The following is a 13,635-nucleotide window of genomic DNA, read 5'->3' on the forward strand; positions in this document are numbered from 1 at the left end:
CGGAGGGGTCTGAAGATGGTTGGAAATGTTAAGTGTAGGCTGTCTGTCTAAATTATTGGCAGTTAAGTGAGCCTTGTTCTTAATAATGTAGCTTAACATAGCTGCCTCTGTCCATTTCTCCATGCTCCAGCCATTCTTCCAAATGCCAGAGACAGGAGATGAAGCACAGGTCTAGGTGACCTACAGATCACACAGGGAACAGTGGGCACGGCAAATCAGGCAAGGTACCCAGCTGCTCAGGGGTTGAAGGATGCTCCAAAGAGAAACATGTCTGGGAAGATGCTTGCTCTCTCCTACTCTTTTTTCCAAAGGATCTGTCACTTCTAGACTTGAAATGTCTGTCTACAGGATAATATTTGAATTTTCTAGTGCAGTATAAATGAAAAGCCTGCCAGTGCTGGCCCAGGTAAGTCTCCTGCTGTGTTCGCTGCCCCCATGTAGCATCTACTCTCTTCTACTACAAGAGGTGTCCAAACATGAAGACCCGTTCTGACAATGCAGTAGGACGCTTTCAGCAGCTCAGTTGAGTGAAATGATTCCCTCACTGGACCTGCAGTAAATGTTCCTTATTTTGCTTTATTTTACAGCTTTAGGTATTTCTAGATTCTGGCTTGGCCAAGAGGGTGGTCGGAAGACCTCTCCAAATCCCTTACACCTCCATCGCGACTTCTCTGTCACATGTTTGAATTACTGACCTTGTCTTTAAAAAACCAAACCCAACCGAAAACGCTGACAGTGTAGCGGGTAGGATAGTGGAAGATGAAATGGTCATGAGACCAGCCGCTTTCTCTTGTAATCCATCATAAAGCAATGCCTTTCTTATCACTCTTTGATGTTTTCTTAGGATCATAAATGGCAGAGATTTAGAGGATTATCAGAGGCAGGATATGATTGCCCTTGGACACTCAGCAGAGAAGATCTTGGATATTAAACTGGTAGTATGTGTAATCTTGGCCAAAAGACCAAGGAGAATTTTGTCTGAGCTCTCCCCATGTTATCAACAGCATGTATGGCATGTGAACTTCACTTTTATGTCTACAGAATGAAATCATTCCTTCACATACTAGTCAAAAGAAACTTTGGGGAAAATAGTAGTATTTTGTTCTGCTGTCGCCAGATCTGTTCCATCCAAAACGTGGTGTGATGGGATAATGTTCTTCTACACCGTACCTGGGCTCTATAAAAGAGGATTTGAGCACCTTTTTGAAGTGGAGCATTCACTTAAGTTAATTCTTATTTGGCCTGTTTTACAATAGCTTCATGCCGTGGGCTGGCACCGTGCGATCGGGGATGGTTCGTTGCCCGAGCGGCAGCGTCCTTGTGCAGCACGAGGCGCGGCGGCGAGCAGAGTGCCTCAGCAGAGGGTTCGGGTGCCTGAATTCAAAAGGTTGGAACTGGGGACTAACGGCACCTTGTTACTAGTTTATTTTTATAGTGGGTTTTGTGATGGCTTTATTACAGTACAGCCAGGGGTTTGATTTGCTGGGCCAAACATTTGCTTTAACAAGTAAAATTATCATTGTTCTTTCAGTTGCGCAGCCAAGAGAGTTTATTATTTTAAGTGACTGATTGCTTTAGCAGGTGCTCAGTTAATGGGGGCTTCACTGTATTATTTAATGTTTTTAGGTAGGGTGCAAAAAGCTCATTTTAAAAAGTCATGTTTCTTGAAATAGCTATTTTATTTGGTGTAAACCTCTTAAGTGCAAGCTTTATATTCCATTTTTAAGCACAAAGCACACAAAAATGGCTTGGGAGGTGGAGAGCCACATTTAGCTGACTACATTGCTGGAGGTTTTCTTCCATGTCCCAGTTCAGTTGCGAAACCTGGGATTATTTTCCTTCTTTTTCTCAAAAATCTAATTTAGGGATCTACATTTTTTAAGAAATAAAATAATATTTATAAGTCTATGTTTGCCTTGAATGCTAAGGAACTGGAAGTGGGGGAAAAAAATTAAAACCCATTCATTTTTAATATTTCTATATGAAGTGGTATATCACAAATACCATGCAACCTTGTTCCAGATTTGGTTGGGATTTAGGATGTCCATTTACTTTGCAGTAGTCTTTATGGGCCACTATAATTATTTTTATCTACCTATAAGCAAATGAATGTATTTTGTAATATGATTGTATCGACCCAGTGGAGTCTAGGCTTGAAACTTTTATCACTCCCAGAAAGAAGTTTTTATGCTGCCTTAAGACATCTCCATGTTCTCTCACTTCTACTCCATCAAGTCTATAAATCTTTTTGGTGGAATGGGTGATTAATTTTGGTGTGAAGTCTGTTCATTGAATCACCGAGAATATTACCTGCTTTCTGTTCATGAAACCCAGGTGCGATCAGTTACTGTAATAAAAATGAGAATAGGAAAAATGATCCGAAGCTGCTGGAAAAGTCAAGATGTGATGAGGAAGAAGGTAATAGGTATAACATTTTGTGTCATATTATCACCAATAAGAGAAAAATAGGTCTAAAATCAGCAGTTAGGAAAATCCTGATATAAACAGGCTTAGAAAAGATACTTGTGGAGATTGCACACGAGGGTATTTCACACACTTGGTGAGCGTGAGGGGAAGAGGAAAGCAAAGCAAGGAGAAGGCTTTAAGAGCAGGTCAGTGCTCTCTACCTTCCTCTTAGTCCCTTTGCTTGCATTGATCCACGTCCCTTGGCCTTAGCAGATTTGTATTTTGTTTTTGAGACCGGTTGAATCTCAGACAGGGCAAATTATGCTTCCACCTGCTCTATGACAGAGTGACATCATATCTTAGGTCACTGCTGAGCTTGGAAGATGAAGCCTTTGCCTCAGACCTCTTTTGGAGAGCTGCATCTCGAGCATCATCAGGACCGCGTCACGTCTAGTGTCACACCTGGTCTAGATTGTGCCGAGAGAGCGTAAACTTTCCTCTGCCGCGAGCGGTTTGGGCATTTCCTGGGACAGCATTCCTGAAATTGCCTTCTGTCACCTCCTGTGGCTCTTGACATTGTACCGGTACCTGTGTGAGAAACGTCCCTGCTGAGGAAAGGCCATGCCTCCGAGCTCCGCTTCTCTTTGCCTCCATTTATTCTTCATGTTCTTCAAATTGGTAAATCATATGACAATAAACAGAAATACCCTCAATGAAGAGAGAAGGGGAAACTGTTGTTTATCTGGTCAGGTGGTTTAGATTAGCTGTGATGCTGGTCTGTATTATGTTACTTTAAATCATAGTGTCCCAACAGGACATAAATTATGAAGATTGTTACAGTATGTTTCATCCAATGTAAGATCAACAAATTGGAATAATTTTTTTAATAGGAAAATCAGTGCTTTGGCAAGGTTATTGTTGAAGAATTTAATTTAACTTGAGCTTTGCTTGCATTATTTCTTAATATATAAAAACTATTTGCATAATGTATGAAGTATAAACATTTTTAGAATCAAAGGCAAGAATGCCTTTTCCAAGATTACATAGAGTGGCAAACTACTTAGAATAGATCAGTGTTTGTGCTTTTGCTGTCAAAAATGTTTGATATAGAGCTGGCGAGCTAGTTTCTTCACCGACATAATTGTAAACAAGTGTTGGGAGACAGAAACACCATTCTTTGTAGAACATGGTGTAAAGGTTTTCACACATGCCACTGCAGATCTAACATGGAGAGCAGTGTTTACAGCTATAATATGAATATAAATAGGTAACTTTTTTTAGAGCTCAAAGCAGCATTTCACTTTTGTATAAATGATGTGTGCAGATAAGTATGGGGGATGCAAGCAGTCAGCTCTGGATTTTAAAAGAATATTGTAAACACAGACAAGCATAGACAATTAAGCTGGAAATTGTAGTTGTGGGTTTTTTACAGTTTCACATTTTGTTATGAAGACAGAAATGGCATCTCAGCACATCCTGCTATGTCTGTAGTATTCCTCTTCCATCCTTTGCCTTTACGAGTGTCCTTCAGACTACTGCTTTCCCCAGTCCCGATTGATGCTTAGGGAATGGGACAGTTGGCTGCATTCACAATATTTTGCTGCTCGAGCTATTAAAGAGGAGAAAAAACAGTCTGTACCGGTGGTTTGTTAGGTGGTGTTCGCCTTCAGACCCTGCTGGCTGCCTGTGCCTGGATGGGGTGGGATGGAAGGAGTAGGGAAACGCGGACACGACGCCTGAGCCAGCTTGTCCGTGACTTGCACTCTCACCGGACAGATGGGGATGTGAATAACCTGAGTTTAGCTCTGTTTTGGGACATGATTTAGTTGCATTCTTAAGGACTGTCCCACTGTTCTTGGAATTCTATTAAAAAGGGGAAAAACAATGGGAAGGTGTTCCCCTGGTTTCTGTCATGGATGAATCCAGACAAGGCCAAAAAAAAAAAAAAAGAAGAGAAGAGGAAAATATCTAAAGCCATATGGATCCAGTGTCCCTGGGGATGGCTCATGTAGGCTGATGATGCCAACAGGGAAGAATCCCAGAATGGGCACATGGCTTTGAGAATGAATACCAGTCCTCCTATGCTGCCATCACCTTCCTAAATACTAGTTGGATTCCTTTTTTTTTTGCGTTCTAACCATGTTGTCACTTTCAGATGAAGAGTGTGGCCTTGGGTGATGACTTTTGCCTGTTTGTAAGGTAAAAGTCTTTCTTAATGGAGTAAATAGAATTAAAATAAAACAAACCCTGCATTTTTCTTGAGAGCACCACAGTTACGAGATTTAAGTTAAACCCTCGTGACTAGATAAACGTAACTTAAAATTAGGAGGGAACTGGGGTTGTTTAGTCTGGAGAAGAGGAGACTGAGGGGAGACCTCATCGCCCTCTACAACTCCTTGAAAGGAGGGTGCAGAGAGGGGGGATGAGTCTCCTGAACCAAGGAGCAAGAGATAGGACAAGAGGGAATGGCCTCAAGCTGCGCCAGGGCAGGGTCAGACTGGCTCTTAGGAAGGATTTCTTTGCAGAAGGGGTTGTTGGGCATTGGAATGGGCTGCCCAGGGCAGGGGGGGAGTCCCCATCCCTGGAGGGGTTGAAGAGTCGGGTTGACCCAGTGCTGAGGGATCTGGTGGAGTTGGGAACGGTTGGTGTGAGGTTAATGGTTGGACTGGAGGATCTTCAAGGGCTTTTCCAGGCGAGATGATTCTGTGTGAAAATAGCTCGACATCAAAGAGATTTTTCCTTTTATCTGTTGGTCCATAGCTTACTGTTAGGTGGTAAAATCAGCTGGATATGTGAAAGCTTCTGCAGTTTGGAAGTGAACCTTAATGATTTGAGTTTATTGTTGTTCTAAGTGTCAAACTGCTAAGGAGAACACGTGCTGCATACTGGGTATTTTTTACTCGGGTGAATGAAAAGCAAATGAGTGAGGCGTAGTCATCTCTTGCCTTGTATGACAATGTCACTATAACTTGTTTTCTTTATTCATTTCCCACTGATAAATGATACAGATGCAGCCTGAGTGGGTGGAGAAGGGAAGACAGGTAGCCCTCGCACTGCCGAAGGTCAAGGTTAATGCTACCTTCAGTGTTATAATGACAGATGGGAGGCAGAAACCTTAATGTACTTGTGATTAGCATATGGTTTCTTTGGCTGAGTGTCCGAAGGATTTAAGAAGCCTGGGTACGCACTTCATAGCCTACGCATTTTAAAACAAATAAATAAAAAGTGTGTATGGTTATATTGTTGAGCCTTTCAGCTGTTTTTCTTGAATATCTTCACTTCTGAGTCAAGTACTGTCAGCTGCTTTGTTCTGGAGATGCACGGGGGTAATCCATCACTGGGGACTCACGGGTGGGTGATGTATTAGCACGACATATCGACCTGTGTTCCTTTGATGTGTAACTCATCAAGATAATGTTGGCAAGCATTGTACAAAAGCAGCATGTTTAAAAAGTATTAAGATGAATTGATTCCTTGCTTAAGAAGTGTGAAAGGAAGAATAATAGCAGATTAGCTCCGGGATCCCGCAGTTCTCCTGGAGCCGTGCAGCGTTGTGCGGTGCAGAGGGCCGGATGGAATTTCATCTTTCCTCCCACTTCTGACAGCAAAGTGTCTGGCCCTGGTTTTCCCATTCTCAGGCAACAGAAGGCGCATTAATTTTTATTTTGTGATAGCATATTTTGTCACTTTCAAAAGCAGTTTGGCCAGTCCCAAAACATTATGTGACAGCTGAATTTTTAAAAGTTTGATCTGGGTTTTTTTTTAATTAGGTTAACCTGTTCTTCTAAGAGTAGCCCTGATTTTTATCTCGTGGAGACATACTATGGCTGCTAGTATTTAAAAAACATTTTAGAAGTGAACTGAAACACTGTTAGTTTTTAGTTCCTTCTTTCACGATCTTAAAAGACATGAAGGGAAGAGATGGACTGGCACACCCAAGGCATCTCCTTGTCTGTGCAGGATTGCTTCACTCATTGCTGCTCCTGTTGCTCTTCGTGGTTCGTTGTAGGGACTCTGCAGTCTGCTGTTGCTTGGATGACACAATGTACTTATCTAGAGTAATGTCTGGATGTTATTTTAGCCCAAATGTCCTAAAAGGATTAGGTTGAAAATATCTACCTAATGTGCCTATTACTGCAATATCAGAATACTTTATAGTATTTAATATATCAAAGCCTCTTTTGATACTTCTTTATGGCTTCTAGAAAATGCACAAATCCTTTCTTTCTCCTCTCTTTTTATTTTTGAAGGAAAAAATCTGAAAAAGTTCTCATTAGTGGCCAAGGGGCTGCAGATCTCTGTTATTAATATAGTGAAAGTCAAGACTGTGTTGGATCTTACTGTTGTGAGTAAAGTACTTGTCCCACTTTCATCAAGAAATGTGTGATGGTCTGATAAACTCTGCCCACCAGTGCAGTCTTGACAATGATCTTGCACTGCAGACTGCATAATAATTTTCATTATTTTTAATTAAAGTTGAAGAAATGCAGACTCCTGCTCAAATTAAGGTTGGTTGCGTTGCCGGAATGTGGTAATTACTTTAATTGATCACAAGATAGTTTCCTTGATCACCAATTAGACCAAATTACCGATCAAGTTTCAAGACGTGAAGAAATGTCCAAACTGATCTTATGTAATAGTGTTTTCATATCTAATCAAACCTAAATATCTTTTCCTTCCAGACCCAATTGTATTTTCCCAAAGAAAGGTTAAGGCTCTACAAATATAAAGGTGATTCATAAACAATAGCGTTCCAATTCATTTAATTAGCAAAGGAAGTATTTAGGACCTTAATGGAGATTGCGTTGGTGAAATTGCTCGGTAGAACCGTAGCTCATTTTCTTAGTGGGAGATACTTTTCATGTATAATTAAAATAAACTAAAATACAAGCAGTAAGTTGCTTTGGGTAATGTGCAATGAGGGAGAACGTCTCTGAGCAGAGCAGGGCATGCAGGGAGGCGGGCATGCCTCCTGGGTGTGTGTGCTTTGTCCTTTGCTCTAACACCAGACGGCCCTGGCTGGGCCAGTTGTGGTCAGCTGGAGCAACGAGAAGCGGGTCCTGTCCTGGGCAGGGTCCCCTGCACCACAATTAGTTCCATTTGGTGACCCGGACAGCCCCAAGTTGAGCACTCTTTGGGAGGATGAACAGCTTTAAGACCAATGTCCATTTTATCCAGCTGGAGACTTTTTGCTGTCTGCAGGCAGTGGGTTGCTGTGGTGGTCCACTGATCGGGAGGATTTGGTGGTCCACTGATGGGGAGGATTTGGTGGTCCGCTGATGGGGAGGATTTATCACAAAGCGTGAAGGAAGGTCTGCAGAGCAGTTTAATTTCGTAGACTCATTTGCTTGCGTAGTTTGCTCTGACTGCGATGCTTGTTGTCACACAACCAATGACTTTTGTGTCCTGTAACCTGTGTATATACATGGGTGGGTGAGTTCCTGGGATGGACAGACAGACACTGGTAGAGCATACATGAACCTGGTAGGGGTTTTCACAAATTTAATCTATTTTTTCCCTTCTTTTTTTGTTTTTACAAAGGCAATCTAGTTGCAGATGCGTTGCTTTTTTAAACTTTTGGGAACATTTCTGTGTATCGATTGCTGGGTTGGAAATAGCATTCCTGTTAAGCCCATGGACACTCTAAAAACATTTAAATCAAATATCATTCAGCACTATTAATGCAGAAGTTTTCCAAATCATTGCTAACATCTAATGCACAACTTGCAGCTGTTTCAAAGCGTGCTGCTGAAACATTTGCAAATTTTTAAAAGTAATTGTTCACTCGAAGTAAAACTAAACCGAGTGAGAGCTTCAAGGGAAGTTAGATTTTCCTGAATTTTGGAATGCTCTTGGGTCAAAGAAAAAAGCTTTTTAATTGCTGACAGTTTGGTGATTTCCAAATGACAAACCTCATTGGAATGATTTTCTCTGATTATAACGTTCGCATTCATTTGACTGGCAAAGCGTCTAACAAAGTCATACTTCATCCAGGCATCAATTCTTTTTTTTTACTTAAAGGTTTTTGTAATTTGTGAGAGGAAAAAAGACTTGAAACTATTATCAACCATTATATGTTATTCATTGACCACATGTTTGTTTGAAATGGCCATCGCTTGGTGGAATGTGGGCTATATACATTCTCTTCCATAAATTAGCACTAAAAAACTATCTAAATCAGGTAGGGTTTTTTGAGCTTGTTGTATTATAATACGAACCAGACTATAATGTGGATGTTACTTTAGCTTTGCATGTTAATTCAGGTCCTGAACCCCGGTGGATGGAGCTCGGTATGAACAAAGCCCGCTGACTTAGAGGCGTCCTGCTCACGCACCGAGGCCCTTTGGGCCCCGCTGCGTAATTGCATTCTTGATTTACATGGACATTCTAATTTTCTTTACAGTGCAGTGATTTGCTCCTAAGTATTTTGGCAAGAGCCTGCTATTACTTTCTTCTTGAGCCTGTGATAAAAGCTGCATCCTGGGGGACCATGCCGTGCAGAATATAGGGGCAGAGGATTGGGAGACCCATTTTAACTCATTTTAAGTGAAAATATTTTCTCATAAAGCAGAGGGGCAAACCCACCTGCCGCCTTTCTCCCCCCAGTGAAATAAATAGCAAGCTAGTTACATGAAAGGATGTGTTTCTGGAAGCAGTATCAATAATACTGTGGCACGATGCTTAAATAGAAACGGCACATTTCTAAGATGCAGTAAGGGATGAGGGGTTTGGGATGGATGTTTAAAATCACTGTTGGATGCCAAAGGTGAAGTCTTTGCTCTCATGCAGTGGCTCTGAATGCTGGAGTAAGTAACATTGAGCAGAGTGATTTACCGGGGTCTGAAGGGGATGATTTCAGCAGTCTCAGGAAATGCATCGACGGCATGAGAAGGTGAAATGCTCCTTTAACACACACAAACCCGAGGTGCAGCAATCTGGAGCATCTCTAGGAGTTTTTGAGATTTTGGAGTGAATCTTACAGATCTGCTGCCAGTCCTGGCAGATGGAGGAGTATTTTCCTCTTTGCTCTTTCTCTCTTTAGGCTTTCGGATTTATGACACGCGTTGCTCTACAAGCAGAGAAGATGAATCACCACCCAGAATGGTTTAATGTCTACAGCAAGGTAACGTGTTCATCAGCCCTAGTTGCAGGCATGGCGAGTTAAGGAAATCAAACCACCAGTCCCTTCTCTCTGCCTTTTCTTGTAGCTTATGTACAAGATAAGGGGATGGAAAGAGGTGGTGTCTTTATAAAAAGAGATTTGAGATTTTAAAGAGATGCTGAGATATTTGTAATGGTAAGGAACCAAGAATCGAGTTCTCTGCGATTGCTACTGGCTGCATGGTTTGGACCTGTCGCTTCACCTCTCTGGCTGACATCTAAAAATAGAAATGAAGCCTTTAAACTCCTGTTTAGCCTGAATAAATTACTGTTTCGAAACTACTCACCAGGTCTCCTTCCTTTCTGTGCAACAAATCAGGAGCCCAGCGGTGTAGGGTAGCAGACTGTCGATGTGTAGGTGCCTAAATAGGAGCCTGGCAGTCTCAACTGAGGATTGATTTTTTAAAAATTGTAGACTCCTATGTCTCAGCTTATAAAATTTGTTTATAATATTGCCTAACTGATGGTGGTCTTGTATTTAGAAGGGTTACGAGGTATACTGCAACCCTCGAATGAAAGGTGCTGTGTGAAAGGGGAAATTATGGCTCTCCCTTTATTTTTATATTCTAATACTTCTCATTGCATTGTATGGAGTTGTTTGTTTTAACATTTGGTGAATACATGCCAATCCCGCTAAAAAGATACTAAAAGGAGATGTGGACAAGCAGCCTGTGGCTGGGAACCACCACCCCCAGAGCAGGACATCCCAGCACAGGCTCTTCCTCATCACCCCTTTAGGTCACCCTGTTTAAGGGAACATTAAATGATCACTGGACAAAGTCCTGAGCACGTACTCTTCATTATTTTCTTAGCTTTCCAGAATATTCAGAATTTATCCTTTTTTTTCCTCTTCTCTCTTCCCAAAATCTCAGTCAAAGGCAAGACAAAGTAACGCCCAACTTGTCATCTGGCTTAGTCTAAACAAACCCGTGCAGGCAGCTGCGTCATAGCAAAATGCACCAGTCCGTTTGTTTTTCTTTTTGAAATTAATCTGCAACAAGCTTCACAATTTTTTCACCTTCAGGGTGCTGGTTTTTAACAAAATGCGTGAGCCCCTGACTCGGCTGTTGGCAGCTTGGTCACTGGCCCAGGTTTTTCATGAAACTGATCCGTGGAATTTAAATGTAAAGAATGAGTTATTTAATCAGACATCTCTTCTTGGATGAAACCCAAAAGTGCAAAGCCTGTTTTATTCTGCGAAGGGGCTTGCTTTGGTTAGACTTCAGGCTCTGTTAAGCCTCCTCACCTACAACGTCTTCTGCTTTATGTGAGCAGTGAGTGTCCAGCTCGCCGGGAGCATCGTGTAAAACCAGTTCACTTCAGAGACACGCAGCGTTCCCCATGAATTGCTGCTCAGCCTGCGTGGCAGAGATCAAAATGGCTTTGTAACCCCGTTCTTTTCCTTTTTGACAGGTTCAGATAACTCTGATTTCCCACGACTGCGGTGGACTGACCAAGAGAGATGTGAAGCTGGCTCAGTTTATTGACAAAGCTGCTGCCTCTGTGTAACCAAGATGTAAAACGCTTTAATACAGGGTCCACCAATATTTTGTATTTCAGTGGTACCCCTCATGCCTTGTAACCCTAATTTCACAAAACCCCTGAGACAAGATACTTTATAAGAAGAGTGTCTTAGCTTTGTTGGCCTTTAGTCTTGAGACCCCTCTGGGTGCCTGTGCTTGTCCTTTGCCATCGCTGGCTCTGCATGAGGATGTAGCAGGTAAACCAGCAACAAATAAGTTTTGAACAATTGTTTTCTAGAAACTAAAACAAACTGAAATGAAGGCAGGAGCCCACCTGCACGTGTCGGTGTTCCCCAAGCCCACGGGAGCCAAGGCTGGTGACCGCTGCCTGGGGAGCCTGCCCTGCACCCAGCCGCTTTCCTCCTATAGATCTGTACACCTCTGCACTTCAAACAGCATAAGAGCAGCCAGGCCGGGGCAGTCCCCTCTGGTTTGGCACCTCCATCTCTGCCGGTGACCGGTGGCAAGTGCAAGGGACGCTGGTGAGAGCAGTGTAAGCTGCTGCTGCTGTTTCCTTGGAGTTGCAGCTCAATGAGACAGGTTTTTCCTGTGCTCGTCCAACGGCTCTTTGGACCCATCTGCCCTTTTGGCACCCACAACGTAGGAGCCATATCCAGCAAAAGTGTTGCTGCATGCTGGAGAACCGTTCCCCATCTGAGATGCAGGCCTGGGACCTGCAGTTGCTGAAAACTGGTCCAGCAAATACAAAAAAATCCCAGTGAGCTCCTGCACTCACATCATTAAGCAAAGTAAGTGCTTAAGTGCTTGGCTAGGCCGGGTCAGTGCGCAGCATCTTGCAGGATTGAGCCATTTTTTGTGTTGTAACGCTCCCGTACCTGCCGGATCGGGGGCGGGTAGCTTGGCCGAGCGCCCAGAGCACTGGCCAGAGCTGCCGGCGGTGAAGGAAGCGGCATTAGCAGGATTCTTGCTAAGCTGGGCTCAGCTGAAGCTATGCTCACCCTTTTTTTTTTTTTTTTTGTAGCTACAATTACTCATTGCAAACGTTGTTCCAAGAGCCGCAGATCCCACTGACAAGGTTTAAAATAATTTCTTCCGTGGTTTCAAAGTCTTTGTTTTTATCCTGTGATCCTCACCGAGACAGATTTCCACTGCCGGCAGGGAGATTTCAACCTGCTTAAGGCTTGTAGAAGGGCCTCTCGCTCTGCCGAGTGTCCCCAACGTGCACCGTCATGCCCTGCAAGCAGCTCTGGGTGCGGAGCTCCCGGGAGATTGACACCTCCGAAATGCCTGAGTGCATTGCTCAGATGACACCGACGGCACAGCCACCAGCTACCGAGATGTGAGATACACGAGTGCCAAAATCTATATCGGATGTATATGCGAGGTGTGTGGTCTCCCAGATATTTGGGATGCAAAATGCCACTAGCTGCCATGCAAGTATTCATGTCAATAAAGTAAGAAAGGTATTTTTTTGTTAATCCTTAGCAAGTGCGCTGTCATGTGCGAATTGGTCGCAGGAAGCAAGATGAGATGTTGGGGTTTATTGTCGGTAGCCATACTTGGGATATCAAGTTAATACCTAAAAAGACACAAATTCAGACAACGTGCTCAAATGTTCTTTGCTTCCAAGTGCCTTTCCCCAGCAAAGCGGCGGGTTTCCCTGAAGCGGTTTGAAAATGGTCACTGTTGTGAGGAATGAATAAAACTAAAACAAACAGCCGGGCTGTGATGGATCCTGTTACTGGTGGGGAAGTGAAATGAGCTTCACCTAAAGTTCTGACAATGTCTCTAATGAACTGTGAAAAATCTCTTGTTAGATATTGATGTACAATGCGTGCAGTTTGAATAAAACCAATAAAATCAAATTCCTCCTTTGAATTTGTTTCTTTATTATTGTACATATGTGACAAAGCTGTTTAGTTTTAAGATAAATTAAAGATAAATAATATTTAGCTACTGGGAGGTCTTTGGTTTAGAATATTGATATTTATTTACATACTCTGAGGAAAAAAATCCCCACCGACTTATTTAGCTTGGAGAGCTGCACTGTAGCTATGGCATAGAGCTGTGCAGCCGCGGCGGTTTGAGGAGCCGTGACTGGCAAAGAGGCAAAAGTGCTCAGAAAAGAGGAGGATGGCTTTGAAACGCTTGTCATTTCTAGGTCAGGGCTTGTTTAGCCACAATTTCTCATTAATTCTGGGGCATCCCACAGACCTGCGAGTGCCTTTCGCGCGATTGCTGTGCGACACTAATAATAAAAATAGTGACTAAACGGCTTCCGAGGCAGTCTCACAAGTGACCTCCTGGCTCTGTTGATGCTGTGAAGAGCTCTGGCCTCGTGCCGCTCACACCCGGGGTTCCCTCAGGGCTCCCGGGTGGTGCCTTTGCCTCCGGCCCTGTGTGGTTTTGTTCGGCTGCCACTGGCCACTCCCTGCGTGGGGTGGGAACAGGTGGCACTGTCCTGGGCTTTGCTTTGCCTTGCAGGCATCGGGGATTTCTTTCATTATAAAAGCATATTTTATTTTATTTTATTTTATTTTATTTTATTTTATTTTATTTTATTTTATTTTATTTTATTTTATTT

General features: G+C 42.9%; 1 protein-coding gene across 2 annotated transcripts in view; it reads left to right on the forward strand.

Moving 5' to 3' along the window:
- PCBD2 (pterin-4 alpha-carbinolamine dehydratase 2) overlaps nucleotides 1-12,929 on the forward strand; it is a 25,489-nt gene extending 12,560 nt beyond the window's left edge. The window contains exons 3-5 of one of the 2 annotated variants that reach the window (XR_012624988.1): nucleotides 9,449-9,529; nucleotides 10,981-11,287; nucleotides 12,073-12,929. Coding sequence is in view for 1 of the 2 variants with exons in the window: in XM_074838480.1 (XP_074694581.1) it covers nucleotides 9,449-9,529; nucleotides 10,981-11,076 (177 nt within the window). In the remaining variant the exon portion in view is untranslated. Of the gene's footprint in view, nucleotides 1-9,448; nucleotides 9,530-10,980 lie in introns of both variants that reach the window. The other variant, XM_074838480.1, reaches the window with a different exon arrangement.
- The last annotated feature ends 706 nt before the right edge of the window (nucleotides 12,930-13,635 follow it).

Source organism: Strix aluco, chromosome 13 (assembly GCF_031877795.1).
Source record: "Strix aluco isolate bStrAlu1 chromosome 13, bStrAlu1.hap1, whole genome shotgun sequence".
NCBI classification, from domain to species: domain Eukaryota; kingdom Metazoa; phylum Chordata; class Aves; order Strigiformes; family Strigidae; genus Strix; species Strix aluco.